Genomic DNA, 26,540 nt, shown 5'->3' with positions numbered 1-26,540 from the left:
TAAGATCAGGCAGTAAGTGCTAAGGAGAGAGTAAGGTACAAAGAATGGTGATGGGAAATTCTCAGGATAGCCTTTTTCACAAGGAAGGTAGCATCTGAGTAAATACCTTAAATGAGGGATCTCTGGGAGAGGAGAATTTCAGGCAAGGGAAACAGCCAGCGCAAAGGCCCTGAGGTAGAAGTATGCCTGGTGTGCGTGAGAATGAGCCAGGGTGCTGGTGTGGCAGGAGACAGCCGAGTTGGGGAGAAGGTTGGGAGATTAACTCAAAGGTGTGTGGGGTTGGGTGGAAGGGTAATAAAGGACCTTGTGGACTTTCCAATTGTGGGAGATAGGAACCACAATGGAGTTCTGAAGGGAGGCAGAGTGCGATCTGACTTGGGAGTGCACAGGATCCCTTCTGGCTGCTTGGCGTGAGGGGGAACAAACCGAGGGGGATGGGAACCAGGGAGCAGTGAGGAGGTCTCTGCACTAGTCCAGGCCCATCGCTGCTCATTTGTCTTAGTTTTGAAACAATCTTTACTTTACAGCTGAGGAAAGGGAGCCTCGGAGGGGCTGTTTCCGATCGTGCAGTAAGTAGCAGGAAGAGGATTTGACTCCAGCTGCCTGACTTTAGGTTCGGAGGGGCCAGAGCCAACCTGCATAGCGTTTGCCATCACCTCTGCACCTGCCCGGGAGAGGCGAGCTCAGCGCGCATGCGTGTAGGCACAATTTAAAGCGCCCGCGGAGGGTCCTTCGCTCCAGGAGGAAGAGGAGCCCTCGGCTTGGTCCCCTGACGCCGGCGTGGAGGATGCTGGTGGGACGCAGCAGCCAGCGTCCCGCCTCAGGCTTCTCTTCTGCCGCTGACCCCCACCGCTCTCCCTTGCAGAGTCCCGACGCCGCGTCCCCCGACCCTCCGAGCGCCCCAGGCCCCGACAGGATCCCCGAGGACACAAGCGTGTCTCCAGGACGCCAGGAGAGGCCCCCTGGGCCGTGCGCGCCACCGGGGCTGGCGGAGGCGCTGAGCGCTCTGGGGCTGGAGGGAGAGCGCGAGTATGCCGGGGACATCTTCGCCGAAGTCATGGTGAGCGCGCCCCAGACGGCACCGGAGGGGTTCGGTTCGGATTAGGGGAGGGGAGATCTGGCCGCTCGCCCAACCCCCACTCCACAAGCCTTCCCGAACTCCCACCTGCTTGCAGCCCCTTCTACTCGTCCCTCACACGGATTCCTTCACAAACACTTCGCAATTTATTAACAAATGTGCTTGAGCATATTCTAGGCCCCGGGGATGCAGTGATGAACAACATAGTCTGCTCTCATTGTAACAACCAAGCAAACGTAGGCGGTAATAACGGAAAGGAGACCAAAGTGCAGGCACCTGTGCTGGACAGGCACTGTCCGAGGACATACTGCAGGGATAAAGTTGTTAAAAGAGACCGAAGTGGGGAGCCTCTCTCCTCAGCCAGGGACTCTGTGAGAACTGAGTTATGGGCATGATCCAGAGAGAAATTCCCTGCCCTTGTGGTGCCAGCAGCCTAAGGAGGCAAACGGACAGAACACACACAAGGAAACACCAGCTATCTCCAGACTCAAAACGCTAGGGGAACCATAAAGTGCTGACACAGAGCAGGATGCACGCAGGGAGAATTCTGTGTGGGAAAAGTCCAGGGAGTTTGAGCTGAGGTTTCAACAGTGCAAGGAGCTGGAGAAGGACCATTCTAGGTGGAGGGAATGGTGCATAAGTGCAAAGGCCCTGGGGTAGGAAAGAGCCTGCCCTAGTCTAGGACTAGAGAAAGCTGGTATAGCTGCAGTATGGGTTGTGAAGGGAGAGGGCCAAGAGATGGTGTTGGTGTCAGGGGGCAGCGCCTGAGAGAGAGTGATTAGGGTTCTCTCCTGAGGATACTGGAAGCCATGGAAGGGTTTTAAGCTGGGGAGTTTCTTGGCCAGTTTTGTATTTTAGAAAGACCCTTCTGGGTGCTCTGAGGAGGGTGGGTTAAGTGTTAGTGACGGCTTGTGGTCTAGAAAGCCAGGGGGCAGGGGCAGATGCTCGGGAGGCGCCCTGGCCATGGGGGCTACAGATTGGAAAGGTGGACTGGGGAGGCGTCCAGAACAAAGGCCAAGGCTGTAATGCGGGATAAGGAATAGAAGCACATTTGGAGTAGACGTTGGAGGCCAGTTTCATTCAGTGTGGTGCTCCAGCTTTGACCACTTGGTGAGGGGAGGCCGCTACACTTGGGGCTGGAGCACAGGTGTGGAGAGTGAGCCCGCCCTGCCCAACCGCAGGTGTGCCGTTCTCTGCCGCGGAGGGCCCTGCCCCGGACGGTGACCCCAGAGATGCGCGCGCTAGTGGTGGACTGGCTCATCCAGGTGCACGTACGTAACCGCCAGGGGGCAGGGCTGAGCCCGTGTCGCAGCCTAGAAAGCTGGTGATCACTCACGCCCTTCCCTAGGAATACCTGGGCCTGGCGGGGGACACGCTCTACCTGGCGGTGCACCTGCTCGATTCCTACCTGCGCGCCGGCCGAGTGCGCCTACACCGCCTGCAGCTGCTGGGGGTGGCCTGCTTGTTCGTGGCGTGCAAAATGGAAGAGTGCGTGCTTCCCGAGGTACTTTCCCGAGTGGGGGTTGGGAAGGCGGAACGCTTGTTCCTTGTGTCACAGAACACCTACTGTGTGCCAGGCTGCGGCTTTGCCCATTTTTGGAATCCCAGCATATCTGTATAAGGCCAGGGCTACCAATGTGTCCCTTTAGCAGAGGAGGAGACTGAGGCCCAGGGAGAGGAAGACATTTGTCCAAAGCAGGTGGGACTCGGACTCAGGCTTGGACAGTTAGTCTCTGTAGCGCTTTACTAGTTATAGTCCCTGCCTGATCAGAACTCCGTGCCTGCTCAGAGCTGCCTGACGTACGTTTTACAAACGAGGAAACTCCGTCTCGGTTATTCAGTGAGGTCCATGTAAACACGGTGTGAAAATGGTAGGGTTTGAAGTCGAACCCAGGTCTTGCTGATTCTGAAGCCTGTGCTCTTCATGGCTTCTAGAGAACAGATCAATAGCCCCATTTTACAGACTAGGCAGTCGAGGTTCAGAACGGAGCCTGAGCCGATCCGAGGCTCTACAGGGCAGGGAGCAACCAGCCGGATCCAAGACTCTCCCACCTCTTTCCCCGCCATCCGCAGTCGGCCTCCCTCTGCCTCCTGGGCGCTGGCTCCTTCTCGCGGGCCGAGCTTCTGCGTGCCGAGCGGCGCATCCTGAGTCGCTTGGATTTCCGGTTGCACCACCCGGGCCCGCTACTTTGCCTTGGGCTACTGGCTGCGCTGGCCGGGAGCAGCCCCCAGGTGCGGGGCCGGGCGGGGCGGGGGAAGCAAGGGGGAGGGAAAGGGAGCAGGGGGGGGGACATGTCTCGCGGGTAGGGACGTGGCCTGTACGGGGATAGGGACGTGGCCTGATCTCCGCGGGGGCGGTGGTGCTTGGCAGGTGATGCTACTTGCCACCTACTTTCTGGAACTGTCTCTGCTGGAGGCCGAGGCTGCAGGATGGGAGCCTGGTCGGCGCGCAGCTGCGGCGCTGAGCCTGGCGCACCGCTTGCTCGAAGGGGCGGGCTCCAGCCTCGAGCCCTCGCTTTACAGGTACGGCCCCAGGGGAGCGCCTCTGTGGCTACAGGAACCTACTTTCCTGATCACTGTGCTTCCTGTCTCAGAGAATGAGAGCCCATGGCGGGGAGGGGGGCCCAGACTTGACTTTTCTGGGTGTGAGAGAAAATGGTATGTCTGCCCCCCCCCCGTCTTGGGGGGTGTCAGAATGAGGTGTTTGTCCACATTTGGGGACCCTTGCCTCTGGGTAGAAGATGCACGATCTTCCCGGCCTCGGAAGATCCTAGCTGCGTTCCAGGGTTGAGGATGAGAGGGCTGCCACCCTCGAGTCCCCCCGGCTCCCCTGCTGGCCGCTAATGGGGTGTCCCTTCAGCTGCCAGAGGGGCGTCTTCCCGTCCCCCCCGACCCCCGTTAACCATGTCACTGGAGGCCAGGGTGAGTCCCCTTTTCTCCGAGCCCAGCGCCGCCCCCCCCCGGGGGGTAGAGCTGGATGTCTGTCCATCCTCAGATCCGCTCCGTCCCTCCCCGAGGTTCCGGCTCTCCACTGGCTCGAGAGAGCCCCTGAACGGTCCTCGGGAACCCCAGTCATCGCGTCTCCTCAGCCTCGCGCCCCCAGCTCCGAGGACAGGTCGTCTTCACCCCTGCCCCTGCCCCCGCCTTAGTTTCTCCGTCTTCCCGCCGCAGCCCCGCAGAGCTGCGCCCGCTCGAGCCGTGCATGGCCCGCGCCGCGCTCCGAGGCCCCGCTCCCGGCCGTGCCGCCATCTTTCTCAAATACGCGCGGCCCCAGCGTCAGGGCACCAGCCTCGCCGCCGCCCGCCTGCTCCGCCGCCCCCAGCCCGAGCCTCCCTGAGCTCAGGGACCCCAGCAAAAAAGACTGTCCGTGTGTATCCGTTTTCCACGTCAATAAAGGAGGTGTGTGGGTTTTTGTTTTGTTTTAATCCTGAGCGCTCTCTGTTCTCATTGGGTGAATTCCGACCCCTCTCTCGCTTTTGATTGGTCACCTCTCAGGCCTTTCCTCTTTCTGATTGGATGCTTTTTACCGAGTCCCTTAATGGCGGCTGGGAGACTATGATGCAAATTCTGGGCCGCTCCGCCAGGGGGCACTGGCGGACGGCCGCAAGCGCGCCTTGACAAGCCAAAACTAGGATCCCAAGTGCAAACGCCTGGGGAGATAAATGGAGAGATGCTGCAACCTGAGTGGCTCAGGGTTCAGGGTTGGGAAGAAACTAGGAGGGATGGGGACTGTGGGAAGCTATCCCAGTCATAAGAAATGCTGCCTCGAGTTTGCCAGATTTTCAGATTTTGCTCAAGTGAAGCTGAAAATCTACAATTCCATAAGTATCTCTGCTTCCATATATTAGCAACTAATTCAGTATTTTTTAATGGTTGCACAAGCCCAGCACGTAACATATGCAGGCCTGTGGGAGTCCTGAGTTTGTGATAGTATGGGTCTTTGATAGCAAGTGTTCTATTAATGGCTTCTGATTTACTTAACCCGTAGAGTGCCACAGTGTGAATGGGTATAAATTGTAGCACCGGTCTCATAGAGGTGTGAGGAGGGTGTGAGTTAATATAGACGTAGAGCTTTAGGACCGGGCCCGACACCTAGTAAGTGTTATGGAATTGCTAGCACGGCCTCCAAGCAGGAGTGTGAGCTAGGTACACTTGTCCCCGGTTTCTATCAACACCCCAGCACCTAGCTATTTAGTAAGTGCTCAGAAAATAATTGTTACAAATCCATGGATCTCCACACTCTCTAAATTAGAAACAGGCCTGAGGTGATCTCAGGAACTCAAACCTAAAGAATAGTAGATTCTTAATCAAGCCTAGGTTTGGAGGTACAAGAGAGGAGGAAGTTTTTGCCCTGGAGATGTTCACGCTTGGAGGACTAGAGAGGGGGAGAGTCACTCGGGAAAGCTCGATAAGAGATAGAAGCAAATGTTGCCACTGGGATGGAAGGTGCTGTGTTCCGGTTTGGACCTGTCAGGTGGGACCCGCCATGTGGCCTCCAGGAAGAGGACATGCAGTAGCAGGGGGAGGGGAAAGTGGAAATTTAAGTTTGGTGCTAGGGGCTGAGGCCCAAGCCAGGGTCCTGCAGGGTTCAGGGGAGGTGGGTAATATGTAGAGCACATAACGTTATTCATCCACTCATTCCTTCAACAACTGTCCTTGGATGCTGACCCAGCCAGAGCTTGTGATCACGCACCTCCCAGTCTCATGGGTGATAAGAAACAGGTGATAATTTGTCCATTCCTGTGCCAGGCCCTGTGCTGCTTTATCTGCTTAACGTAATTTGGTCCCTACAACTACTCTGAAGTAAATTCACTTGGTATCCCCAGGTCACACAAAAGGAAGGCGGGGGGAAGCCGAGCTCCCACCACCAAGTAAGCAGCTAAGGAGGGTTGAAGATCAACTATCTCATTCACCCTGTTTTTCTCCTAAAAGCCTCTCATGTATACTCTTGTATTCTTGTGCTACTCACTGTGGGCCGTCTCTTGTCTGCTTTTCCTACCCAGGCAGTGAGGTTGGGGAGGGCAAGAAGCAGGTCTCTTTTGTTCATTGAGTTATTGCCTTCTCCAGGAAGTCTTCACTCACCACCTCAGTCTAAGGCAGTCACCTCCTCTGGGCCCTCACATCCCGTTGTGCCTCCCCCATGCATCCCACCCTGGCCACTTTGCCAGAGCTTCCCAGGCTAGACCATTGGGGCTGTCACTCTCTGGTCAGTGGTCTGTCTCCTGGCTGGACTAGGGGCTGAGGCTCTCTCGGTCCCTGCTCTTTCCCACCATCACCCAGACCAGAGCCGGGCACAGAAGAAATATCAGTGAATATTTGTTTGCTGTATAGATAAACAAATGGGTTTCCAGGTTGCTATCATTGTCCTATGGTACTGATGAGGATATAGAGTTTCAGGTAATTTGGGTGATTTGCCCAAGTACTATCACTAATGAGAAATTATAAGCAGGGAGTTGAATCTGGGCAGCACAAGCCCATAACCTGTGTTCTTATCTAAATCCCTGAAATGCCTAGGGTCTGAAAACCGGCTTTCCACGAGGTTGATATCTTCCGTCTTTTCCCCGTAGACTTGTTTTCCTTCCAGAAAGCTGTGGGAGTTTTGGGCAGGGGGGAGGAGAACAGGCAGGAGGGTGGGAGTAAGGGGAGTGGGAAGAAGGGAGAGGCCGATTGAAGAACTAGGGCTGGGGCTGATTTGGAGGATAGAAAGGGAAAGTCCTGAGGGGTTTCTCTAGACCCATAGGGGGCAGGCGGAGTCGGCTGCCGGAGGTGCGGGGGCGGAGAAAGGGTGGGGACCGGCCCCGCGGGGGGCGATGCGGTAGCTGCAGCGGCGGCCGCAGGAGTTTCCCACAATGCAGCGCGGCGCGCTGTCCCCGGTGCTGATGCTCAGCGCTGCCCCGGAGCCTCCGCCGCGCCCGCCTCCCGCCCTCTCCCCGCCGGGCCCGGGCCCCCGCCATGGCTCGGCTCGTCCCAGCCCTGCCCCCGAGCCGTCGGGGGCCCTGGGCGCGGCACTCGACAGCAGTCTGCGGGCCGCCGTGGCGTTCAAGGCGGAGGGCCAGCGCTGCTACCGAGAGAAGAAGTTCCGGGAAGCCATCGGCAAGTATCACCGGGCACTGCTGCAGCTGAAGGCGGCTCAGGGGGCCCGCCCTGGAGGCCTGTCCGCCCCTGCCCCCGGGCCCGCCAACAGCCCGGGGCCAGCCCGCCTCAGCGAGGAGCAGCGGCGCCTGGTGGAGAATACGGAGGTGGAATGTTATGACTCTCTCACGGGTATGGGGCCGTCGTGGGGCGCAGAGGGTGCATACGGAGAGGGTTGGGGAGTGAGGGGCAATTGTGAAGCCTTGGGCGGAGGGCTGGAGGCTGGAAGGGCCCAGATCTGGGGTCTGTGAAGGGAGACCCCAGAGCTTATCAAGGAGAGGGGTTGGGGGTGTAGGGGAACACAGGGATAGAAGAGCTGAGATGCAAGAAATGAGCTTTGGACTGTTACCTGCGAACCTCAGGTGAGAAAATCTTACCCGGGATTAGCGATTCAATGCCCCATCCCTCACCTGAGATCGCCTTTAGTCCTCTTCCCTGCAGAAACTTCCCTGTTAATCGCCCGCGAGCGCTTGTCTGTGTTTTCGCGCCCTCTAGCGGCCGCGCAGATTGACTCTATCCTGATTGGTCAGAAGATCGGCGGCCCGGGTGGCTTTAGCAATCCCTAACCCAGGGCTCAGTCACCGGAAAGGGCTGGGGGGCTCCTAGCAGTCAGGTGAGGTCTGGGGGTGCCGCCAGGCTCTGCGAGCACCGGCCCCGGTGTCCCTGCAGCCTGCCTGCTGCAGTCGGAGCTGGTGAACTATGAACGGGTGCGCGAGTACTGTCTCAAGGTCCTGGAGAAGCAGCAGGGCAACTTCAAGGCCACCTACCGCGCCGGCATTGCCTTCTACCACCTGGGCGACTATGCACGCGCACTGCGCTACCTGCAGGAGGCCCGCAGCCGGGAGCCCACAGGTGAGGGCCGGACCAAGCAGGGAAAGGGGCTAGAGCAGAGAAAACAAGGAAACACGAGGATCAGGGCAGAGCTGCTTCAAGGAAGGGCTCTGCCTGCTCCCCAGGATCTACCTCTCCATCCACCTACTCCTTACACTCGGGCACTCACCCGCCATTCATTCACCTCTCCCCTCCCCCCACCATGTTCCCCTGACATTCACCCAACCACCTCCCATCTATTCATTGACTCATCTATACCTCCCACTCACCTACTCAGCCACTCCCTACTCAGTCACCCCTATCTCCACCCCCCCCATTCTCATTCATCCACTCACTAACCCATTCACACACCCACCTAATCATTACCCTCTTCACCCACTCGCGGCCCGGTGGAGCACTTGCTGGGAGGCAGACCCCAGGGTGGACAAAGCTAAGAAATTCACAGGGGTGGGGTCGGGTGGGGGAGGCTTGGCAGAGCTGGAGGCTTGTTGCTTGCTCTCTAAGACATCATAGTTGGGGGGGAGGTGTTGGGGACAGGGGACAGACACAGCATCAGTCTTGTGTTGAGAGCCAGCGACAGGGGAGCAGAACAGGTATAGGTCCCAGCCAGGGCTGTGAGAGCAGAGGCAGCATCAGTTTTCCCGGTGAGAGGTTTAGAGGGAACAGACATCTCGCAGATGTTCTTGGGAGGGTGGGCAGAAGTATGACAGCAGCGTCTGAGCAGAGGCATTCTGGCGGAGGGCACAGCAAAAGCTAAAGTGTGGAGGTGTGAAAGGCCCCCGTTCCGCTTGTTGTGGCTGGGGCTTCTGGAGGACTCTGGCAAGAGCGGCTGTGCGGGGAGCTGCTGTAGGCTGGGCATGGTGAAGTGTGAGTGGCCGCCGTGTGGATGCCACCGGCTGTCCCTGGACACCCAGGTAACACCGTGCCCACCTCCCCCACAGACACCAATGTCCTCCGCTACATCCAGCTGACTCAGCTGAAGATGAACCGTTGCAGTCTCCAGCGGGAAGACAGTGGGGCCGGGGCCGGGACTCGGGACGTCGTTGGCTAAGGGCAGCCAAGTGGGGGGGGGTTGCTTTCCCTCCCCCCACACCCACCTCACCGGGTAACTTCCCCTGACTCTGGTAAAGCACTTGTCACTGGTGACCGTAACCTCTTTGTGTGGTGTTCTTGTGGGGCCCAGGGAGAGACTGCCTGGGCTTCCCCCTCTGGATCTCGGAAACCCAGAGGCTCAGAGAGGAAGTGTGGGATGGGGGAGGGGGTGCCCCCCTGGGGATGACCTAGGATCAGGGCCTGGGCTGGGGAAAGACACAGCCAAGAGCAGTAGGGGGCAGGGGTTACCTTTAATGCTGCATTTTGTGCCGAATCCCTATGATGCCCTGTCCCTGAGTATCCCTGCCCGCCCTCCCCCCAACTGCAGGGTGGGCACAGGGCCCCACCCTCTGGGGTACAAAGGAATAAATTAAGTGACCCCCACCCCCCTTCCCCAATAAATAGAGCGAGTATCCTGCCCAGGGCCTCCCCCGCCTTGTGGCACAGCAGGCCGGGGCGGGGCCTGGGGTGCTACATTCATGGCTGCCCAGGCGGGCGGTGGAGGGCGGGCGTCAGCGGGAGCCATGGGCCCCGCACAGGGGCACGGTGCTGTCCTGGCTCTGCCCCTCCATGTCCATGTCAAGCAGCGTGGGCTGCATGCCAGGGAGTCCGGGGCTCTCTGGGGTGTCCGGCCTGCTGGGAGGCGAGATGCCGAGTGTCCGGCCAAAGGAGACCAGTTTCCAGGGGTCCAGGCGGGGGCGACTGGCAGCCGGCCGGGGTCTTGGGGCGAAGGTCAGAGTGGTAGGGCGGCCAGGGAACTCAGGGGGCCGGCGGTGGGTCGGGAACAAGGTCTGGGGGTCGGGCAGGCGGGGGAAGTCCAAGGGATCTCGAGGGCCTGGTAAGAGAGGATCAGATGAGGTCAATGGGTGGGCCAAAGGGTGGCACTGAAAAGCCAGGACCTTTACAGGAAAAGTGGAATTTCTGACTTTTTTTGGAAATACCCGCTGATGTTTGGCCCGCTCTCCAGCTGGGGCAAGACCTTGGCCTCAGCCCCCAGCACCCCTCAGTGCTCACTCATCTGGGAGCGACTCTGAGCATCTTCCTTAAGCTGTCACAGCCTGTTCCCCTGTCACCACTCTAGATAAAGCGCTCCCCATCAATCCCTCTCTGAAGTGCGGGGTGTGGGCACACAGCCCAGCAGAGAGACCTGAGGCACAGTACTGTCTCCGAGGGGCAGGACAGCAGTTCCCTCCCTGCCCAGTGTCTGGTAGTAGGTATAGCCCATTTCTATGCGATTCCTACACTCGTCTTTGGACTTGTTCATAAATGCACAGGGAACAGCGTCTGGCACAACAGACTCCTCATAGCTGTTGCTGTCGCCACGAATGTCACCTGCCTGGCCCCTGGAGGCAGTTCCGTTTGCCACCTCTCCTGCATCCCGGGGGCTCAACCACCCAGCAGTGAGGACCGTGAGGACACAGACCCTGGCATTGAGGGAGTCGCCGCTGGACTGGGACCTTGGACCTTGGGGGTGGGGTGGGGAGGGGAGTGGCTTTCTGCACCCTGGCTGTCGGGTGCCTCACTCACCAGGGCGGGGAGCCGCGGGCTCAGGCGCTCCCCGCTGCCCCAGCGCCCCGTCCGACGGCGTCCGCCGGTGCCCGCGGCTCACTGCGCGCGCGGCCGTGACGTGGGTGGGCGTGAGCGACTGGCGGGGGTCTTTCTTGAAGCTCTCCAGCTCCACGTCCACTAGGGGGTTGGTGCTAGGCGGGGAGGGCGGCGGGGAGGGCGCGGCCGGCGCGGCCTCGTCACTGTCGGAGCGCAGCAGCGAACGGGTGGAGTTGCAGTCAGACACGGACGACAGCGACACCAGGGTGGCCGAGGGCGCCAGGCCCGGGCCAGGGGCCGCGTCGTCGCGGCGGCCGGGCGAGCGCCCGGGAGGGCTGAGGCCCCGCGGGAAGCGGCCGGCGCGGGGGAAGAGGCCGTCCAGCCAGCGCCGCTGCTCCTCGCAGTCCGCGGCGCGCGCCTCGGCCACGTCTGCGCCCAGACCCACGGCGCCCAGCAGTGTGGCGCAGCCCAGCAGGGCCAGCTCGCAGCGCCGCCGGCCGCCGTGGCCTGGCCGGGAGAGTGGCGCGGGCGCCCCCGGGGAGGGCTCTGCCGGCAGGGGCACGGTGAGGTAGGACGGGGTGGTGTAGGGAGAGGGGGGCACGCTGTTGCCTTCATCCGCCTCCGCGAACTCCTCTGCAACCGGGAGAGGGCCCGTCACTCGCCTCCCGGGTCTGGCCGCCCCGCCCCCCGCCCCCGCTGTCCCCACGGTGCCCGGGGGACTCGATGGCAAGGGGGCAGCCCCAAAAGATCCTCCGGGCAGCGCGGCCACCAAGTTCCACCAAACATGGTTCTGGACTCTTTCCCACCCCAGAGCCCCATGCTGCAGGGAATGAGCCTGCAACCAGCGGCTGCTCCCGGACCTTTCTAGGAACGTTGCCGACCCACGGGTCCAGTGCCCCGGCTTCCTCCCGGTAAGCCCCCAAACCCCCAAGCCCGCAAGACCCCAAGCCTGAGGAGCGGTCACCTCTTCCTCTTGGGTTATGTTTCCCTCCGGATGCCCCTCCCTCTCCATTTTAAAGGCACCCTCACACTCTTACCCATCTCATTGAGGCTGGCGAAGCCTGGGGCGATCGGTGTATGTTTGGGGGATTTGCCCAGGTTGGGGGCACTTGATGACCACTGTTTGCTTCCTTCCCCCAGGGCCTTCAGCCTGCAGGGAGCACCAGAGATGGGGGGAGGGGGTTACAGTACAGGCCTGCTGGCTGTCCTCAGGACTCAGCTGGGGGCCAGGGGCAGGGCCAGCAGTGGGCTGCCAGCGGCAAGTACCTCTCCTCCCCTCCAGCCCGCTCCTTCTGCAGGGTGGAGCTGGGTCCCCAGGTCCGGCCCTTCTTCTTGCCTCCAACCAGTTCTTCCTTCTTTGGGGGCCCACTGCGGCCCCATGTCCCACTGCCACCACCGCTGCTGCCACTGCTGCTGCCACCACCATCCACAGGAGTCACTGGGTCAAGAGAAGCTGCTGGGTCACGGGGTCTTGGACAGTCTCTGCCCACTGTGCTCCCCGCCTCACTCTCGGATCCACTCTCCACCAGCAAGTCCAAGGGACCTTGGATTCTAACTCCAAGCATGACCCTTCCCTTGCTTGTTTCCACCTCCCTCCACCCCCGGCCTTGGCCCTTGCTGGTCCCTCTGGCAGGGACATACTTCCTTCGGATCCTGGCCCTCCTCTCTCCTCACCCCGCAGGTCCCTGCTCAAACCCCAGTTCCTTACATGGGCCTTCCTGATGTAAAACAGCCATTTTGCTCTTTTATTCCCTTCCCTGCTCTCCTTTACAGCACTTACCGCTATAGGAAATTGTCCTCCTAACTGACTTGTTGGTTTGTTTATTCTGTCTCTCCAATGAGAATCAGGGAGGGGACCCTGCCTGTCTTGTCCCTGTTGTTCCTGTTCCTCCGGGAGTGCATTCTCTGCAAATGTGTGCAGAGAAAGTTTGTTGATGACAGATGGGTCAGGGCCTGGGGAGATACTCACGGCGAATGGCCCTCAGCCGGGGAATGATGCTGGGGCTTGCTGGGGGGCTGGCCCCGTCGGATCCTTTCCGCTTGTCCAGGGTTGGAGAGGCCTGGACTGTGATCTTATGCTCGAAGCCTGCAAAAAGAAAGAGACTTTCCTGAGCAAGCCGCTCCATGGGTAGCCAAAGAGAAGGTCTTTTCATAGGATAGAAGGAGTGCTGGAATGGGAACCCCACTGTTTTGCATTCCCAAACTTCCCAAGTTACCTGGAGGCCAAGGATGGGGGGAGGGTGCCCACTTTTGGGCCTCCTGCACCTCTGGGGTAAAGGGCAGGCTTCTAACCATGACGAGCCCACCAGAGACCTCTGGCACATGCCGGAGGTTGAGAGGAAGGATCCTAATTGGGTCCCTAATTAACTAAGGATTGACTATGGGTCTAGGCCTAATTGTCCAACGTGGTGGCCATTAGCCACATGTGGCCACGGAGCACTTGCCGTGTGGGATGGCTGCTGAGGAACTGGAGAGCTTACACTTCATCTGTGTGGTTGCAGTGGATTTAAACTTAAACTTAGAAATGGATACTCAGTTTGGTTATTGAAAAGCTTGAAGTACATTTGGAACAACTTGGGTGTGTGAATCACGTGTGTGTGTGTGTGTGTGAGTCTACTTTCCCAACTGCAAATTTCATGAAATCCAAACACAGATCAAGTATTTTTTGATGCAAATTTAGTGCCTGGATCGAGTGAGATGTACTATAACTTGTATGCTGGGTTTCAAAAATTGAGTATGAAAAAAGAAGGTAAAATCCCTAACAATGTTTCTTATGTTGGTTACATGGGACACCATAACATTTTGGATCTATATATTGGGCTAAATAAAATATATTGTTAAATTCAATGCCACCTATTTTTTTTTCCAGCTTTTAAGGCGGCCAGGAGGAGATTTAAAACTCAGCTGTGTGGTTTGCATTAGGTTTTGTTGGCCAGTGCTGTTCTGAACACTGCACTATGGCTTCTAATATCCCAGAGACAGAGTCTAGCAGACTTTACAGGGCTTACGTAAGGGTCCCTAGGAAGCAGCCTTTGGGAAAACAAGAGCCCAAACCTGAACTTGAAATTGATTAAGCCATGTGAAACAAAAGGGCTGAAGGTTAGCAATTTCACATGGTTTAATACCACTTTATCAGAAATGCAGGGGAAGGAGGGGTGTGTTATGCGATGCCAGGGGGATCCAGGGGGATGCAAGCGGCAACATCTGCTCCCATTGTGGGAGATGCCATGGATAAATGATGTTCCTCAACAAATTTTTGGCAAGCCAGAAAAGCAGGAAACTGAAAGATAATTTAAAAAAATAATAATAAAATAAAATAAAAATTAAAAAATAAAACAAAATTAAAACAAGCAAAACAGGTGGGAGAGGAAACAACAAAGAGAAGTAGAGGAATGAACACCTCGAAGGTCATAATAGAGGTTACTCTTGGTGGAGGTGGGGGTGGCTGGGGGTTGGTGTTCGCAGGGGGTGTGAGGGCACTCGAGGTGGCTGGAGGTTCTCTCTGCCTTCATGGGGTGGGGGCCTATATGTGCTCCTGAAGTTGTACTGTTTTCTGGTCTTTTTCCACATGCGTGATATAGTTAGCAAGAAAAAAAAGTTTACAAACTAAAAGGAAGAGGGAAAGCCCTTGTTAAGCCTGCTCCCGGCAGCCTCCGGGGCGCGGGGCAGGGGGCAGTACCGGAGGGCAGGCTGATGTGGCTGCCGCCTTCCCGCAGCTTGAGGAGGCGGCTGCGCTTGAAGTTGCCCTTGCGTTTGCGGACCCGCGGCTTCTCCTGGCTCAGCTGGCACATGAGCAGGTGCAGCTCCCGCTCCACGATGTCCATCTCGCGCTCTGCCAGCTCCTGCTCCCGCCGCCGCAGCTGCTCCTCCTGGAAGCGCTGCTCCTGAGCAGCGCGCAGCAGCTCCTCCTCCCGACTCCGGAGCTCCTGGGGAGGAGACGGGTGGCTGGGGACGAAGAGGCATACCTATCTGCCCCCTAGCCCCGTACCCACCTCTCTCGGTATCCACCTCTCCCGTACCCCACCCATCCCCGGGATGCACCCGCGGCTGCTGTGGTCAGGGCGCAGCACAAGCATGACCAGTGATGGGGCAACTCACTCTTTACCAGCCCTGTCAGGAGGCGAGACTGTTTTAGCACCAAGAAAGGGGTGGCTTTATTTTTTCCCCCTTTGATTTTTAATTTTTTGGCTCCTCAATTTGGAAAACTTCAAACATCCAAAAAAGGCAGAGTAGTGCACCAATGTACTGTTCACCCCTGGAGGTCAGCCACTGTTCATACTTTGCAAAGCTGCCTTCATGCCACGTCTCCCTTGCCTCCCCCGTCCCTCCCATTCTGGCTGTTGGGTTTCAGAACCCCGTATCAGGCAGTATCACTTGTAAGAATGTCAGTGCCTGGTGCCTTTTCTTATTATGCAAAGAAGCCCCCCCAGCTCTGGATGGACCCAAAAACTGCAGCTCAGGGAGGGGCCTCTGCCCCACCAAAGGCCCCAGAATGCAGGCTCTCACTTCATCCCACCCACTCTGTCCCCTGCCTTCACCTTCTCTTTGGTCCGGAGGTCATCAAACATGTGCTGAATTTCCAGCTTCCAGTCTTCCTGCAGTGAATGGAAGGACTCCAGTGGCATCTGGAACAGGGCTGACTGTTCGATGACTTCAAGCCGCTTCAAGATGCTCCCGAAATCTGGCCGCCCGTGGGGGTCTGGGTCCCAGCATTCTGGGGTGGGGGTGGGGAAGACAGCAGTGGGAGGGGAAATGTCAGTGGTCGTGCTCTGGGGCATCACCTTGCTCCGTGGAAGGCAGGACTTCAGGGGACCGACAACTTCCATGGAGCCGAGGGGAAGGAAGGCAGAGCCAAATTCCCAGCAACATTTCACTCAGTGAAACTCTGGGAGAGAAACCTGGGGACCCGCTCCCTCATGTGTGGCAGAATCAAGGATCAGGGAGGAATCCCGGGGCCAGTGAATGCTAACAGCTGCCCTGAGGAGCCATGGGCCTGGCCAGAACAAGAGTGTGGGGGCCATGGAGGCAGTCTGTGGTCTGATGGTTGTGTCCCCTTCTCCCTCATTCCTGGGCCCACTGGGATGGATGGGTGTGAAGGGGTGAGGGCTGGCCCGAGGGCCCCTGCCACCCGAGCTGAGCCTATCTCCACAGGGCCCTGGCTCACCCTCCAGGAGGCGGGCAAAGGGCTCGGGGCACGTGGAGGGGATGGGCAGCGTCAGCTTGTTCATAGCCACGCCATATGCCACGGCCAAGGCGTCGATTTCACGGTAGGGGACCTCACCCGTCAGCAGCTCCCAGAGCAGCACCCCGAAGCTGCAGGTGGGGAAGAGGGAGGGGTGATGCTGCAGCCCACCCCAATCCTCACCTACACCCCAGCCCTGCCTCTGGTCCCCTGGGGGGCCTCCCTTACCCCAGCAACCCCCAGTGAGGCCACAAGAACATGTTTGACCTCTGCTGGCCTGATCTCAAATAGATGTTGTGGGGTTGGCTCTCTCTGACGTCTAACCTTTGCTCTCTCTCCCCTCACCCCTACCTGAAAACCTTCAGTATGTCCCCTGTGCCCATGGGGCAAAGGCACTTTTCTTAGCGCTGACCTCTGATGACCCCTGTAGCCCCTGCCTCCAAGTGCTCTTGCCCCTGTACCAACCCCAGCATCAGCTGCAGTCACGTAGAACAAGTTGAACCAGCCCTGTTCTTCCTACCCTCTGGCTTTGCACATGCTGTTCCCTTTGTTGAGGACATCCTTCCCTTTGCATAACTGTCCTTTAAGTCAGAATTCAGGTACCCTCTCTACCAGGAAGCTTCCTTGATTCCATAGCCTCCAAAGCTAGGTTAGAGGCCCCTCCTCTATGTTCCCACAAGACCCCTCAGCACTTACCTCTAAAAACAAGTTAACACTATTTAACATGTATAAAGCACTTACTCCAGGCCAGCACCGTGCTAGGCGCTCTCAGTAATCCTCACAACAGCCCTGTAAGGCAGAAGGTATGGGTATGACCCCCGTTTTATCCGGCGAGCAGGCGCAGGCACAGAGAGGCTAAGTTGTCTGCCTAAAGGTCACACAGCCAGTAAGTGGACAGGTCTCAGGCCTGCTTGAGGCCCATGGCAGTGTCCTTAATGGATATGCAACACTGGGGCGTGCACCCCTCTGCTGGTCCCCTGCAGGTCCACCTGCTCTGGGAAACTGAGCTCCCTCAGGAGCCTTATGACCATCTCATGCAGCGCCCGGCATGCGGAAGGTCCCTGGGCTCCCCCACATCCACACGTGCGTTCACTCCACATAGAAACACATCCGCTCTGCGCCAGACATTGTTCTAGGCCCCAGAGCAAGAGGGACACCACGTCTCCTCTCCTCCAGCTGGCAGCCTCCCTTCTGACGGCCAGCACTAGGGCTCTGAGTGGGGCGTATCCTGTCTGAAATAATTTTCCATCCTCCTTTGTAGCTAAGGAAGCCCCCGTGGTGATGGCCCTGGACCGTGGGATGGAGGAGGCTATGTCCACTGCAGCTAACTTCCTTAGAGAGAAGGGGTGTTTTTTCTGCTTTTGGCCTTCCTACTGGCTGTAATGTGGTCCTAAAAGCTGGAGCCCAAGCAGCCACTTTGGATGTTGGATGATGAAGCGAGCTTGGGAAGAGAGGCCACGCGAGGTAGAGGAAAATGCAGTGGCGTGAACCCCGCACCTCCCCCGCATCACTGGAAACCCGTTGGGATGTTTGGACGGTCATGATGACCAGGGAGCGCGATGACGTCTGGGGGCCAGGAACCATGTATGCCTGGTGTCCTGAAAAGTACAGGTGGGACCACACAAGGAAGAATGACCTTGCCTGATGTCAATGACACCCCTGTTGAGGAACCCCCTGATCTAGGATCCCGAATTCCTGTTGCCGGGGGCCCCACAGAGGCCCTGGGCTTTACATGCAAGCAGAAGCTTCCATTTGTTGCATTTGGGGTTTTCTGCTCAGAGATCTGGCTTTGTTAAATGTTCAGTACCACAGATGAATGCTTCAACATAAAACCACTGAGAGCCTTCTCCGAAGGGCTGCACTGCTCTCATGGAGACCTCCTGTCTGATTTGTCTGCCCCAAAGCCATGACTTTGCTGCTTGGTCCATCTGGAGCCTCAGCTGGGGACTGACCTGGGTTGGGCTCCCTCCCAGGAGGAGGCCTGGGGTTGAAGAGGTCCAACTGCCACCAACTAGCCTCGCTGGTAAGGGCAACAGCCTCCTCACTGGCACCCGCCCCCACTACTCCTGTCCCCCACAATCCTGTCCTCATCCTCCAGCCCAGGGAGCCTTGCAACACTCAGCCAAACCATGCCATTCACTAAGGCCACTCTTGGCTTTCGCCCGCACTTAGAATAAAGCCCCGTGCCTGGTCCCTCATCCCGCTCTCTACTCTGTCATTTCCTACCACCTCTCTCCTTGCCTGCTCTGCTCCAGCTGCATGGGCCTCGTAGTTGTATCTGGAATGGACCAAGCTTGTTCTCACGCTGGTGTCTCCTTTGTGGGCCCTGTCCCCATTGCCTGGGAAGCTTCTTCCCCCAAACTGCACCGGGTTGGCTCCCTCGTGTCTGCCTGAACTCAGTTCAAGTCTCGCTTCCTAGCAAAGCCTTCCCCAAAGTCATCCTCTGGCTTTTTGATCTGCCACCTGGCTCTTAATACTGTCTGCTGCTTTGTCCTGGGGGATTAGCTCGCTATCTTTTGAAATTATTTTAGGACTTTTTAAACTCAAAACCAGCTGTTTTCCCAGCTTTTTTGTGTTTATTTACTTATTTACCATCCCCATGGGCAGGAAATGTGTCTACTTTTATTTCCTGCCATATCCCTAGCACCCAGAGTAGACAGATTGACGGATGGCTGGGTGGATGGGTGGATGGACGGATGCCTCCAAAGGCCTCAGTTTCCTGCTGACAAGTGGGGTGGCATGCTAGATGGTGACCGAGGGCCCTGGTACTGACACCTTATCTCTAGATCTTTGGAATTTTCCACTCGAATCCGAGTCCTCAGCTGCCACCTGACCACACGGAGCAGACACCCGCTTTGGTGTCTGCCGGCCTGACCTTGCCAGTGGGTCCCTTGGCCAGGCCCGGATCCTCGCTTCAGTGGGAGACCGCCCCTCCCACTCTGTCACTCCCCCATCCCGCCCCTGCTCCCCTATTGCCAGGACTCCCCCGCCGTCCCCATCAGCACCTCCAGACATCACTGCTTTTGGAGAAGAGGGAGAGACGGATAACCTCTGGAGCCATCCAGGCGTAAGTCCCTGCAGCGCTCATTTTGGTGGTCTTGTGCCACTCGCGGGCGAGGCCAAAGTCTGTGATCTTGAGCACCGTGTCTGCGAGGTTGTGGTTCTCGATGGCCTCCAGGATAAGGACTGGGGGGTGGGGAGGAAGAAAGGTGGGTCACCCCACAGCTTCTGGGCTGCAGACCAAGTATCCTGGCCCCTGCCTCAACTGGAGTCCCCGACTTGTTCTCTCCCCCACCTCGAGCTCTCCATCCCCCTCCCCACAGTGGCTCCTTTCCTGGTCTGGAATATCGTGGACCCTTCCCTGCAGTCCAATCCCTGCCCCAGGCTCCCATGAAGGCAGAGGGGGCTTCTCCTGGGCCCACTACCCTCCTCACTTCAACCTGGGCTCTGCGGAGCTCATCGCAAGGTCTGTAGCCAATGCCTTGGTTCTCCTTGGTCTAGGCCTTGAATTCCCAGCCAGCCCAGAGGTGGGAACTATAGGTCATGAGCAGAAGGGATGAATGTGATTCTGTCTTTGTTACCCCCTGTGGCAAACTGCATCGGGGGGGGGGGGCGCAATTCTACTCCCTTCTGCAGCATCACAGTCCTGGCCATGTGATTGTGCCTTCCTCTCCCCCGGGAAAGAGGCAGAGTATACTTCCCCCTCCTTGACTTCCAGGTTGTTGGCCACGTGACTTGTTTTGGTCAACAGGATGAGGCTGAAGTGACAGAATGCCAGGTCCTAGCCTAGGCCTTGAGAGGCCTCACCCGTCTGCCTGCCCTCTCAGCTTCTACCATCACCACAAGACCATGCTCTGCTCGGCTAGCCTGCTGGTCCAGAGTGCATGGGAGCTACTTGGAGTCAAGGCTCTCCGGCTGAGCCCAGCCTACAGCTTACTCTCTGGCAGGCGTGCACATGTGTGAGCAGCAATAAATGACATTAAGTTTTAAGACACGGAGTCTTGGGGGTGGCTTGTTTCATAGCATTAGGGTGACAGAACTGGACAGATATATCCCCCAAGCATATTGAGTGGTTCCAACTTGCTGCCTGGGATGGTTCCTAATGATGATTATAATCACGGCTGGTGTTTATCAGCAGTCCATTATATGGCACGCACTGTGCTAAGCCCTTCACATGAATTAACTAGAAAGCAGCCCATTTTATCGACTAGGCTCAGAGAGATGAAGTCTCCTGGCCAAGATCATACAGCTAGAAAACTGTGCAGCAAAGACCTGATCGAGATCTGTCCCAAGAGCCCAATCTCTTAACTGCTATGATGTTCTACCAGCTTCTACCAAGCAGAGTCTCCAAAGTGTACAGGGTCCTGCCTAGGTTTGAATCCTGCTCTGCCACTCACTAGCATATCCTTGTTAATGTATTCTTCTTAATGCTAAAATTTCTCCTCTGTTAAATGGAGACAATGGTAATATTTACTCTAGAGGGTTGTAAGAAGGATTTAGGGCCTGAAGCAACAGTACATCCTTACAAAATCCTGGCTATTGTTATTAGTGTGCGATGTCACCATAATTGGTCCTTTGTCCTCCTCCTGGATCTTTGATCCCTTCTGGCTACATCTCCTGTCATCAAAGCCCAGAGGCCTCCCTTGACTCTCTGGAATGTGACTCCATCCCTCTCTTCTTGGTCCCCACCTCTCCTGTTTGTGGGGTGACCTGTAACGGAGGGAACACTCTCCCATCTGCATCACCCCTGCATAGAAACTCTCTAATGGCTTCCATGGCATTGACTAAAATACCCCAAATCCTCATCATGGCCCCCAGGGTCATCCTGATCTGGGCCCTGCCTACACTTCTGACCTCATCTCCTAACTCTGCCTCATTCCTCTTCTTCCAACCCCTCTGGTCTCCTCGCTGTTTTCTCCAACAAGGCATGTTCATTCCCACCTTGGGACCTTGGGTCGTCTTTTCTCAGGCCTCCACTCCAGGACTGCCTCCCCTGCCCATCTGACTCCAAGAGCTCCTTCTGCCTCATCTGTGATCTACTTTACTTCCTTCAGAGCCCCTGATACTCTCTGGAAACTGTCATCTATCTCTCTACCTACCCATTTAAATAACCATCATCTACTTCTATTTACTGGCCCCTAACTTCCATATGAGGAAATCTTGCCTGATTCACTTCTGTAATCCCAGAGCTTATGACAGGGCCCATATACTTAATTCTGCTTATGAATTACTGGTTGAATGAACCAGTGTATGTGTGACACCAGGAGAGGGGCTCCTTTGGGAAAGAGGAATGGAGGAAGCTGGGCTGTGAAGCCCCATGACCTGTCCCAGCCACAGACCTGTCCTACTGACTGAGCCTACAGCGCCCCAACAATCTTATGTCTGGTAGCAATGGCTGCAGGAAACCTGGCGGCACGGGTGTGTGTCCTTACACTCCACCTTTAGGCTGTTGAATCAGCAGGGGTGAGGAAGGGCCAAGAAGAGCACGGTCAGTCTTCAAGAGGACACGCTGCCCATCCTGCCTCCACTTGCCCAGCATATCAGAGCATCAGGGAAGGCAGGAGCCATCTGTGTGTCTCTTGCTCCATTCCCCAGCCCTGGCACAGTGCTTGGCACCCCTCGAGCTCCTGGCAGCTCTGTTAGTGCCCAAATGTGAGGTCTAGAAGGTAAGGAACACACATCCTTCTGCTGCAGGGGCTTTGCTGTTGCAGGGTGGGTGGGGGAGGGCAGAGCGACAAAACTGTAAAAAACAAACAAAAAAACAAAAACAAAAAAACCCGCAAAATGGATTCAAACAAATGTCAAGGTGCGGAACTGGCAGAAATCAGAAGTAGATGAGATGCGGGGGTCCAAAGGTGAGGGCAAAGGGGACCCCACCACATTTCAGGTGAGGGCAGGGCACACTCTGGCCTCATTCACTGCTGAGCCCTTTCCTTAGCGCATGACTTGGCCCAGCAAACACCAGATGAGAAAAGAATGAATCCACCAGTGTGGAAGGAAAGGGAGTGAGGTGGGGCAGAGGAAGGATGGGAGGTGCCAGGAAGGTAGGCTTTCCCCTGCTGTATACTTAGGACCCTGGGCAGGGTGTGGCTCAGGAAGTACTGGGGAATGAATGAAATCTTTAGTTTGTGAGGACCACAAGAGTGGAAACCACCAGGAATAGGTGCTCAGTTAACATGTGCTAACATTATGAGAAGCTCCTGGACCTAAGTGGTCCTGGGGAGCCTTCACTTCTGCTGGCCCCAGTTCCCATTCAACCAACCAAGCAACTTCTGAGAGCCTGGGATAAGCCAGGAAGCCTGGAAGATTTTACATAAGGCACATCCCGCTTCCTCCTCCCTCACCTCCACTTGGCCTCTGCTAGCTGGGGCAGAGGCCTGGGAGGACTCCAGGAAATGGTTCTCAAGTGGGGGCGGCTTTATCCTCCCCCCACCCCCAGGGGACATTTGGCAATGTCTGGAGACAAGTTTCAGTTATCCTAACTGGGGATGGGGAATGCTCAGGGCATCTGGTGGGCAGAGGCCCATGAGTCTGCTAAAGAGACCCTGACACACAAGGCAGCCTGCTCCGATCCTCTCGCCCCAAAGGTAAATAGTGCCAAGGCTAAGAAACCCTGACTCCAGGCTAGGCTCTTTCTATTCCCGCCCGGTGGACTCTGGCATCGGGGCTGGACAGCGAATGCCATGAGGGCGGCCACTGCATCGGTGCTATTTGATGCCAGGAGGGCAGGGCCGGTCACATTTACTGAGCGACTGTGACTCTGTAGTCTGGGGTACAGGTGGCCCCTTCACCTTTCTGAGCCTCCTTTTCCTCCTTTAATGGGCGAGCCCTGCCTCACTTGGCCGGGAAGGTATACTGCTGCCCCTTCTCACCCTAGGCAGTGTCTTCTGGTGTCCCCATTTCCCACCACCTACACTTGACCTCACAAGATTCTGTAGAAGCAAGTTTTGGGGGGAGGACACCACTTACTGTTGATGGACTTGAGGTCCCGGTGGATGATGGGCACAGGGGCATCATTGTGTAGGTAGTTCATGCCCCGGGCCACCTGCACAGCCCAGTTGACCAGCACGTGAGGGGGCACCCGTCGGCCTGCCAGCACCCTGCTCAGTGCGCCCCCCCTGGCATACTCCATCACCAGGCAGAGGTGTGGGGGGCTGAGGCAGGCACCTCGGAGGGCAATGATGTTGGGGTGCTTCAGGGCTCCGAAGAGCCGGGCCTCCTGGCGCACCTGCTCTGCTGTCACTGCCGGGTCCCGCTCAGGGTCCAGCCGGGCGGCCTTGACAGCCACCTCCTCGCCGCGCCACAGGGCCCGGTAGACCTTGCCAAAGCCCCCTACACCGATGATCTCCTCTAGCTGCAGCTCGTGGAAAGGGATCTCCTGGGGCAGCTGGAGGCCCGCGGGCGCGGCGGGGGCGCCGGGGGCTACGTAGTTGCTGGGGAAAACGCCCACACGGCCGCTGGGTAGCTGCCCGGTCCACCAGCCCTCGTCGCCCGACACCGCACAGTCCTGGGAAAGCACCTGGACGCGGTCGCCCCTCCGCAGGGTCAGCTCCTCATCGCCCGCCGCCTCGTAGTCGAACACCGCGGTCCAGACGGGCCCCGTGGGGGTCGTGCCCCACTCCTTGGCCGTCCCCCCCTCCTCCTCCTCCATGGGGGAGGGGCCGGGGGCTGCGGGAGGCCGCTTCACACTGGCTGCCCGCGGGATGCAGAGGGGGGGGCCCGGTGGCCAGGATGGGGGGCAGTCCCTGTGGGTTTTAGGAGGCTCCTGGTGGCCATGGCCGGGGAGGGAGGGCCTCCGCAGGAGCAACAAAAAGCCTCCTTAAAAGGGCAGGGTCGTCCCCTCTGATTTAGCTGCCCAAGCGGGGCGGGGTGCGGGAAGGGTGGCGGGTTCACCTGTTCCCCCCAAATGTCAGGGCGCTAAGAGGGCCTGGCCGCGTGGCTCCCGAATTCCTGCCGGGGCCCGCCGGTGGTGGACGAGGGTGAGGGAAGCAGGCAGCCCCCTTCCCCGCGCCTCTCACCCCGCGCAGCTCCACCGGCGGCCCCCGGCTCCGCATCCCGGGCCACGACTACCGGGCGGGGTGGGGGTGGCTGGGCCCGGGGGGCGCCTGCCCCGCGATGGGGTGGCGCGCCCCTCGGCCTTCTCACGCGCGGGGCGGCCGGTCGGCCCCCATCCTCAGCACCGGCCTCCCGGTCGGCCCCAGCCCTGCCCCCGCCCGCGCCGCTTCCCGGGGCAGCCGGCGGTGCCCGAGTGACGTGATCGCCGCCGCCGCCGCCGCCGCGGTGCCGCCTGGGAGTTGTAGTCTCCGCCCAGGCGGCCTCGAGGCTGTCCACTAGCCCCCAGAGCCCCGCTGCCAACGTCGGGCCGCAGTGGGGACCCCGCGGGGCCGAAGGAATCCTCCCGGGGAGTTAAGCCTGGCCTCGGACCCTGGGACCTCTTGGGCCGAACACCTGGAGGAGGGAAGGAGGAGGTGGCCAACCGCTCCTCACAGACCCTGCGGGTCCGCTGCTCAAGGTGGGATTGACGGCGGCTGACTGGCTTCGCAAAGCGAAATATAGAAGCTGCCTGAGTGGTGGTTACTGCCTCCAGCCTCTAACGCGGCTGGGACGAGGTCCTCTTTGCTGGCCGGCCCCTCGGGGTCCCGACCCGAGGTGCACGTCGGGAAATGTAGTCCGTTCTCGGACCCGCGCGACAGGAGGCGGCCCCAAACACTGGAAGCTTGTTGGTGGCTCTTGCAAGCTGGGGGGTCCGGCGATGGAGAGGCCTCAGCGGGGAAGACCCGGCAGGCAGGACGTGTTTACTGTCCGTGGGGAAATCATAGCCATGTCTTTTCCCACCAGTTCTGGGTTCTTCCGCCTCAGCAGTCAAACCTCATACCCTCGAGAATTCCCCGCCTCCCAGAATAGGAACTTCAATTTATTGGGGCTTAACGCGCCTCTTGTGCTAAGTGCTTTGCACGCGGGGACCATCATTAAATTCTCGCAGAGACCCCATTTTACAGATACGTGTTAAGAAGCAGAGTCTCTTGTCCGAGGTCACAGAGGTGTAAATGGCAAAGCGGGAATCAGAGGCAGATTTTTAAATTAAACATGATTCTTCAAACACACTGCCTTCCCATTTAAAGAGTGAGGAAACTGAGTCCTGCAGAGCTTCAGCGACTGGCTCAAGATCTGTAAGCTCGTAAGCGGCAAAATTCTGGGTCTTTTCCCATGGCTTTTCCTGGGTGGCCGGAAGGTCTGGAGGTAGGAGAGAAGAGAGGAGCTATGATGGGCTGTGGTTCCCAAGGTCCAGAGAACTACCCCCAACCTTCACCCTCCCTCCCCAACTTAGGACCTATCAAGAATGCTTGTTAGAAGCCAGAATCCCCCCTTATTCTGAGTACAGGTGATTTTGCTGTAACCGATATATGCATTCCTGAAAAAACTTGGAGTTCTACAAAACAGTGCGCAATATATAAAAAGGGTTTATAGGAAAAATAGAACTAGGAACAGATTGTTCAAAACGTACGCAACTTTATAATCAGAGAGCTACGAAACCAATAAGACATACCAATGAGAAACCAGTAGAAATACTAGCACAGTTAAATTTCCACGGACATTCACACTTAGGAGCGCCTTCAGTCTCTTCTTTGCAATCTTTAAAAGCTGGGGCTTGTGCTTCCTTCTCAGAGATGCTGGTCTGGAGGTAATAATTTCTGATGGAGACCATTTCCATCAAAATTAAAAATCTGATTGAAGGTGTTGTCTCCCATTAATCTGTCATTTTGATATGAGAGAATATCATTGTAGTTTCTTCATCTGCATTCACAGCTTGGCCACGTACCATAACATTGCAGCAAGCATTATCGTCTTTAAACCACCAAAAGGAGCCATTGTGTATCTAAAGGAAGAGCCTTCTGCAGATTTGCAGCTTTTTGTGTGTAAAGATCCTCTTTGATCACTAGGCTTTCCCTTTAACTGTGAGAAAGCTTGCCCCTGATTGCTTCAAAATATTAACTTCCAGGACAAAATTGCCTATTAACCAACATGCTTGTGTTATGCTGACATTGTTACTCTGTTTACCTAGTGGGTTGATTCAAATCAGAGAGAGGCAGGTGGGCAGCAGAACAGGTGGTTTCCAAGTAGCTGTCTAGACTTGGGTGAGGAAGGGGAGCCTGCTTGATTCTAAGCCTGGGGGGTCCTGCAGGGGAATGGGGAGTGAGATGGACCTTGTCAATTCCACAACAAATGCCTTGGATTTTCATTCAGCTTGTAATGAATAAGTTACTAATTTGGGGAGAATTTATGATTTGTGATATTGAGTCTTCTGTCTTGGACACAGGTATAATTTTCTCCTGGGATATCTTATGCATGTGTTCTCTGGTTCACTCCCTGGGACTTTACTGTTTTTACTTATTTATTTATGACTTGGGTTTTTTCTTCTGTTATCAGTTACAACTGTTGTGCTTTTATTGCTAATGTTGTTCTGGCTACGTTATTGAACTCACTCTTACTTGTTTTAATTCTCCATACTCTCCTGGCTAGATGATCCTCTTGCGGTAACAAAATGACAGCTTAATATTTCCACCTTTATAACTCTTTGCTCTCCCCTTCCCGTTTGGCTAGGAATTCCAATGCAATGTTACCGATAGTGGTGATAATGAACAATCCTTATCTTGTGCCAGGCTTTTTTAAAAAAAATAT

The 26,540-nt window shown here is 57.0% G+C and overlaps 3 protein-coding genes across 3 annotated transcripts; 2 read left to right on the top strand and 1 right to left on the bottom strand.

Moving 5' to 3' along the window:
• Window positions 1–716: 716 nt before the first annotated feature.
• On the top strand, window positions 717–4,415 carry LOC122913918 (cyclin P). The gene is given in 6 exon segments (XM_044260563.1): window positions 717–1,060; window positions 2,260–2,349; window positions 2,427–2,582; window positions 3,152–3,364; window positions 3,366–3,736; window positions 4,250–4,415. Coding segments are annotated over 6 exon segments (1,269 nt in total). The 5' UTR covers window positions 717–787.
• A 2,512-nt stretch (window positions 4,416–6,927) lies between these two features.
• TTC9B (tetratricopeptide repeat domain 9B) lies at window positions 6,928–9,193 on the top strand. Its single transcript, XM_044257300.1, has 3 exons — window positions 6,928–7,342; window positions 7,880–8,062; window positions 8,983–9,193. The coding sequence occupies exons 1-3, from the start codon at window positions 6,928–6,930 to the stop codon at window positions 9,090–9,092; spliced, it is 708 nt and encodes a 235-aa protein (XP_044113235.1). The 3' UTR covers window positions 9,093–9,193.
• Window positions 9,194–9,365: 172 nt separating this feature from the next.
• MAP3K10 (mitogen-activated protein kinase kinase kinase 10) lies at window positions 9,366–24,018 on the bottom strand. Its single transcript, XM_044257298.1, has 10 exons — window positions 22,830–24,018; window positions 18,866–19,046; window positions 15,843–15,991; window positions 15,217–15,392; window positions 14,358–14,604; window positions 12,648–12,764; window positions 11,945–12,116; window positions 11,716–11,828; window positions 10,661–11,311; window positions 9,366–9,968 (listed from the first exon to the last, which is right to left on the bottom strand). Exons 1-10 carry the CDS (start codon window positions 23,509–23,511, stop codon window positions 9,646–9,648), a joined length of 2,811 nt encoding a protein of 936 aa, XP_044113233.1. The 5' UTR covers window positions 23,512–24,018; the 3' UTR covers window positions 9,366–9,645.
• Window positions 24,019–26,540: the final 2,522 nt, after the last annotated feature.

This window comes from Neovison vison, chromosome 7 (assembly GCF_020171115.1).
Source record: "Neovison vison isolate M4711 chromosome 7, ASM_NN_V1, whole genome shotgun sequence".
In the NCBI taxonomy this organism is placed as follows: domain Eukaryota; kingdom Metazoa; phylum Chordata; class Mammalia; order Carnivora; family Mustelidae; genus Neogale; species Neogale vison.
Note: the sequence above shows the minus strand (reverse complement) of the source record. Positions and strands in the feature narration are given on the sequence as shown.